This window comes from Lactuca saligna, chromosome 1 (assembly GCF_052625555.1).
Source record: "Lactuca saligna cultivar CGN05327 chromosome 1, ASM5262555v1, whole genome shotgun sequence".
Taxonomy (NCBI): Eukaryota; Viridiplantae; Streptophyta; class Magnoliopsida; order Asterales; family Asteraceae; genus Lactuca; species Lactuca saligna.
The window spans coordinates 97,045,826-97,052,623 of record NC_136417.1 but is presented as its reverse complement, the minus strand read 5'-3'; the positions used below and the strand labels follow the sequence as shown (position 1 = coordinate 97,052,623).

At 36.7% G+C, this 6,798-nt stretch overlaps 1 protein-coding gene across 1 annotated transcript; it reads left to right on the top strand.

Moving 5' to 3' along the window:
* The first annotated feature begins 286 nt into the window (after positions 1-286).
* LOC145041927 (G-type lectin S-receptor-like serine/threonine-protein kinase SD2-5) lies at positions 287-3,382 on the top strand. The gene has a single exon (XM_078990182.1). The coding sequence runs from the start codon at positions 478-480 to the stop codon at positions 3,091-3,093; it is 2,616 nt and encodes an 871-aa protein (XP_078846308.1). The 5' UTR covers positions 287-477; the 3' UTR covers positions 3,094-3,382.
* Positions 3,383-6,798: the final 3,416 nt, after the last annotated feature.

Genomic DNA, 6,798 nt, shown 5'->3' with positions numbered 1-6,798 from the left:
CAATTATAACTGAAACTTATTCAAAACAAATTTAAATTTCTCCTAAAAATCAGCGATCAAAAAAATATTGTGTAACTTATTATCATTATCAATACTTTTTAAAATATAAAAAATAGTGAGAAAATGATAAGTGTCATTTTTGTAGAATATTTTTTTATTTGAAAAAAGAATATAAATTATGAGAAAATGACAAGTAACACTTATATTCATTTATTAATACAGAAATAAAATATATTGTTAGACTTGATCACTAGTTGACATATATTTTTCAAGAAATTATATTTAGTATAGTGGCCATGTTGGAAATGAGGACGAACATGAAATGATTTTCACCATTTAGAGAGAATCAGAAAAAGAAACTTGGCCTTACATGAGTCAACTATTGCATGGAATTGAGTTCTTAAAACCTCCTCACATTTTGAATCACATGTTTATATCACTTGTTCATTTTCATAGGTTATCGTGTGTTCATTAGCGATGAGGGCACAGTGGATCTGTAGCTTTTTCTTTGCCTTCTTTCTCATCTTCTCATCCAACACAGATTTTCATAGTTGCTCACAAAAAACTAATCCACCCGTTCTTCCTAATCCGTACTTCCGCATTCCTTCCCCCCTCATGCCTGTTAGTGGCCCTGTTATATATGTACGTTATCCACCCAATACTCTTCAACCGTTACCTAAAGCAAATCTTTCAACCACATGGACCAACGATGAGTCTTCTATCCCTTCCATTAACTTCACAGATGGCTCAAGGATCAGAGTCATCCTTGATAAAGAAAAATTCGCTTGTGGCTTCTTCTGTAACGGAAACTGCACATCTTACCTCTTCGCCATTGTCATCAAGATATCTTACTCTCCTGGTTATATTTTTGGCACAAAAGGCAATCCAACAGTCATTTGGTCACCCAACCGAGACAATTCAGTCAAGGAAGGTGCAATACTGAATCTCACTGCAGCTGGAGAATTGGCGTTACATGATGTGGATGGAAGCATAGTTTGGACTACAAACACTGTAGGGAAATCTACTGCTGGCATGAACCTAACTGATGAAGGAAATCTGATGTTGTTTGATGGCGATAACTCCATGGTTTGGCAATCTTTTGATCACCCAACAGACTGTTTGGTAGCTGGACAAAAACTATTGCAAGGACAGAAGCTGATACCTAGTGTTTCCTCAACCAATTGGATGGCTCAAAAAGATTCTTACTATCTTCAACTCACTGATAACGGTCTGTTTGCTTATGTCGAATCAAACCCACCTCAAATCTATTACAAACGCTTGATAAATGTCACAAATACAAATAAAGAAAGGATTTATGCTGAGCTCTTAAACGGGAGTTTGTGTTTCTTCAATTCTTCTACTAAGCTTGATAGTATTGATATACCCCAAGAAATCCCACTTGAATATACAAAACTAATGCCAGATGGGCACTTGAAAGCCTTTGGAGGGGAGATGGTGGCTGATTTGCTAACTGAATATGATTTTGGAGATTGTTCTTATCCGTTGGCTTGTGGGAGAAATGGCATTTGCTGGGGTGATGTACAATGTAGTTGTCCGAAGTCATCAAGCTCTCCGGTGACAGAATATTTTAGAGCAGTGGATAACAGCCAACCAAACAAGGGTTGCTCTCAAGTTACTCCTCTCACATGTAATGCTACACAAGATCAACATTTCATTGAACTCAAGAACATCAAGTACTTCACCTATACAGCTAACATGGAGCATGTGGATATGGAGACTTGTAAACAAGCGTGTCTGAACAACTGCTCATGCAAAGCAGCTATATTCGAGTACTTCGGTTCGAATTCTTCAAGTGGGTATTGTGATTTACCTTCTGAGCTTTTTACTATGACCAACTTTGATGTAGATGCAAACAATCAAGTCCATGCTTCCGCTTTTATAAAAGTCCAGAATGGAAGATATAAATCACCAAAGAGAAAAAATCATGTTACGACGATTCTAGGTTCCATAGTTGGAAGTTTGGTGCTTCTTGTCGTTGTGGTTGTAGTTATTACTAAGTTCATAGGCCAAAAGGAAGAGGTGGATGGTGAAATGGAAGAAGAGTATCTGGATAAAGTTCCAGGAATGCCTACTCGGTTTTCCTATGAAGAACTAAAAACAGCCACAGAAAATTTCAGCAAAAAGCTTGGTGAAGGAGGATTTGGATCCGTTTTCGAAGGTTCTCTCGAAGTTGACTCAAAGATTGCAGTAAAATGTCTTCATGGTCTTGGTCTCATGCAGGTAGACTGGAATGAGGTTAGGAAATCATTCATGGCAGAGGTTGAGTCCATTGGCAGCATTCACCATGTGAATCTAGTTCAACTTAGAGGATTTTGTGCTTGGAAATCAGAGCGGTTTCTCGTCTATGAATTCATGAGTAATGGATCACTAGATGGATGGATCTACAATGGAGACAGAAAGAACGTACTCAAGTGGGAATGCAGAAAGAAGATTATTCTTGATATTGCTAAAGGTTTAGCATATCTTCATGAAGAATGTCGGCAAAAAATCATTCACCTCGATATTAAACCTCAAAACATACTCCTAGACAGCGATTTCAATGCAAAAGTATCCGATTTTGGGTTGTCTAAGCTCATGGATAGAAATCAAAGCTGCCAAGTGATGAGCACAGTGAGAGGAACTTTTGGCTATATGGCTCCAGAATGCTTCGACTCAATTATCACCGAAAAGGCAGATGTATATAGCTTTGGGATCGTTCTTTTGGAGATCTTATGTGGGAGGAAAAATCTCGATATATCTCAGCCAAAAGAAAGTCAACACTTGCTGGGTATCTTTCAAAGGTGTTGGGAACAAGGGACTTTGTTACATATAGTTGACAGGTACAGTAAAGATATGCAGGAACATGGTACAGAAGTCGTGGAGATGATGAATGTGGTTTCATGGTGTTTGCAGATTGATTATACGAAAAGGCCCTCAATGTCATCGGTGGTTAAGGTGATAGAGGGAGTAATGGATGTTGAATCGAACTTGGATTACAGCTTCTTGTGGACCATTTCTATGCAGAAAATAACAGATGGATATGAGAAAAGATCGAAACCAATGTCAGCTTCCATTCTATCAGGGCCGAGGTGAGGTGAGGTGCACTGAGGTTCTAGTGGACCATTTCTATGCATCTTTCTAAGGCTTATGTCTTCTTTTTCTTCAAGAACCATTAAATTTCAAGTTACGACTGAATTTTCTTCCCCAATGAAGAAATGGATTTCCATCTTTTTATGTTTTGTCTAGGGTTATTCGTCAATAGGTAGTAGGTGTAATCACTAGGTGATATTAACTTCTAAATGATTGTGTTAGAGCTTGGGCTCAGGTCGTTATAGTTTGTATATTTTGTAATCGCCATAAATTTAAGCTGGACGGGTTAATGTCTGAAAATTACTTTTATAAAGCTCAACCCAAGAAAACATAGAAATATTATCAACCTAATATATTAGTTATAAATTATTTATTCTTGTATATATTTAAGATAGTAAGCATTGACGGATCCACAAAGAAATATCAGGAGTTGCACAAAATTTTTCAAGGCTTTCACCACTAAAAAAGTTCGTTTCCGAAGGAAGTTTCCATTAGAAAATCATCACTAAACCAACGAATTTACACTAAATTCCCAATTATCAAACTTTGCTATGGATTGCCAACGGATCTGTGATGGATTTCCAACGGATTTTTGATGGATTTTCTAAAAAGATCACTAAATTTACATTTGACTGAAAATTTTGAGGGGTAGTACCCCAAGCTACATAGTAGCTTGGCCCCTTATGTAAGGTTTATTCCACAAAAACCACTAGATATACAACATCGTTCAGTTTTAGCCTCAACTTTATTTTTTGTTTCTCATTTGTCATTGTATTTTAGAAAACGTTTTATATTTGGGTTGTTGGCCGGTCACCAACAGGTCATGATGACGTGTCGGTTTCGTATTTTTCAAAGTTTGCATTTAGCCCCAACATTTAAGTATGTGTTGGCATTTAGCCCCCCCCCCCCCCCCCCCCCCCCCCCCCATTTTTTTGTTCCTTATTTGCCTTTTTAAAAACAATCCTTTTAGCCATTGGTCAGTCATGAATAGATATTTTAAAATGTAATAACTTAAAATGTAAAAGGGAAATACAAAGGAAATAGTCGAAACTGCGATTTCTCCTTGAGTGGTGGGGCGTGTTAGCTACTAAGTCAATGACTCACTTTTTTGTATTATCAATGTTTGTATTTAATGTACATATGTATTTTAAAATGATAGAAAAAAACCTAGTGTAAGTAATGAGTTCGTGACATCTAATAAACAATATGACATTTTAATCTTTTAGCTAATCAAAATTATTAATTTCATAACTCATCTAAGAAACAATTGGATATTTATAATGACGTATTTGTTGAGAAACCAAATATTTCTAAAGAGTCAAATCTGAGACGTCTCACAGAGGAGCGGGCCGTGTTAGCTATTAAGCTAATGGCTCCTTTTTTTGTATAACCAATGTTGTATTTAATGTAGACATGAGTTTGAAAATGAAGGAAAAAGACCTAGTGTAAGTCTTGAGTTTGTGACATCAAAATTGAGACTTCTCCAGGAGGGACGAGCCATGAATTCTAGCTTTCTTTATGACTTTTGCATTGATGTTTTTGGTTAGGCCCATTCGCATGCATGTAGGGCTAGGCTCATTTGTGTGAGTGGGTTGGGCCTGTTATATGTTGGGCTAGGCCCATTGTATGTTGGGCTAGGCATATTGTATGTCGGGCTAGGCCTATTTGTATGTTGGGTTGGGCCTATTGATTAGGAAGGATTGGGCCCATTATTATGAGATGGGCCCAATATGCAAGCTAGTCCCGATGATATGTATGGTATTGGTATATTAGGGAACTCACTAAGTTTGGTGCTTATGGTTTCATGTGTATGGTTTCAGGTACTTTCGATTCCAAAGGGAAGGGCCTGACGTGACTGCATAGCATCCCCTCAGTGTTTATTCAGCATCGGCTACTTGTGATTTGTACTCTGATGTTCAAATATTATATTTCATCTTTAATGTTTTGGTTGTATGGGTTTTGTCTTAAAAAATGAAAATGTTACTATGAATTTTTGGGACATTACATTGATCTTCCCATTGTTGATGACAACTTCGATGGTAGAGGGAGTGAGGGTAGTCATTCACAAAATCAGAAAGAGGATGAGGAGGAATCAAAGTCTTCAATCAGAGTTCATGATTCATATGATGACAATACGAGTGAGCAAACTCCAAATGTTACCACCGTCCCTGTTACTATTTCTAGGAGCGATGATGAATTTGAATGTGAAGAGCAACCCTTAGTTCGTCGTATGAGGGGTATGGATCTAATTACTTCTGCAACGCTTATGGTTGGTTTGTCTTGTGGCAAGGGTAGTAGTGATAGAATTATGAAGAGGTCACGTTCCTTACATCTTGGTGATTTTCGATGCTTTTCTGATAGCCTTGGTGTGGGCCAGCCTTCCATTTTCATCGCTCAACTAAAAGAGAAAATCCCCCCTCGTGATGCTAATGTCCCTCATCCCTCTAGTCCTATCTTTGTTCCATCTTGGGAATACATAAAGGATCAATGCTTAATGGAGCGCAAGGTATCTATGTCATTAATTTAAAATTTTTCTTCCCTTGGCACCCGGTTGAGTTTTGGTTAGGGTGTCACACCCCACTAAAGCGGAAACACGATGTGCAACAGTACAAAGGGTCTCATTGTAAAAGCTAAAAGACAGCACCAACCATAGTGTTAAAAAGCTTTACAATTTACAATAAGTTTTGAACAATGGTAAAAAGAATTACATTACAATAAAAAAAAACAACACATGCAAATGCTCCTACCAGTGATGTGTCCCTACGTGCCACTTACTCGATGATTCCTGAAAAAGCATGTAAAATGAGCGGCCAACTACCGAAATAGCTGTTGAGTTCACAATTTTATATTATAACATCATTGTAAAATCATGGATGTCCAACATATTGATAAACGATTCCATAACAAAAGTACGTTGCTAACATCAACAATAAAGTTTTTTGCTAAAATGATGTAATAAAGTTCGTTGTTAAAATGAGTATAAAGTTTGTATAAATAGTAGTTCGTTGGCAACATGAGAACCAAAGTCCATTACCATCATGAGAAACAAGTTCGATGCTAACATAAAAAATAAACTCGGTTACCATCATGAGATATAAAGCTCGATGCTATCATGAGAAACCAATTCCATACGTACATAATAAACAAACCATGTGTTCACAATGCAAGCCTAAAGACCGACGAGTGGCCTATAGTGATCTATGTGTATCGCTCACATAGATAGAAATAGTAAAATGTGATTTACAACTTGTTATCAAAAGGATTTTCTATATTTTCAAATTACCATGCCAATACAGTTCTTTTAAATGTTTATCAAACTTATTTTCATGTTTAATTGTTCTAAAAACTATTTTCCAATGCTTTCAAAATTGTTCGTTTTCAAATCATAACTACACCAATATATTTATATAAGTAAGGATTGAAGGACTTAGAACTGATAGCTCGCCTTATTTCCTGTTCTTGTTTGATTGTGGACTTAGGGTATTCTGTTATCTATCCGACTGTCGTTGAATTCTTAGTTATATATCATATATATTTGTGTAGGATATAAAAGTCTCCGCTTCATTTCAACACCTTTGTGTATCAAAGGCATTCAACTAACATAACTATTTAACTATAATAGGTATAGTTAAAGGTTTCCACAGATTACTATTGCTACTATGATACTCACTATGGTCAGTACAGTTACGAGTGTATACGTACTATAGA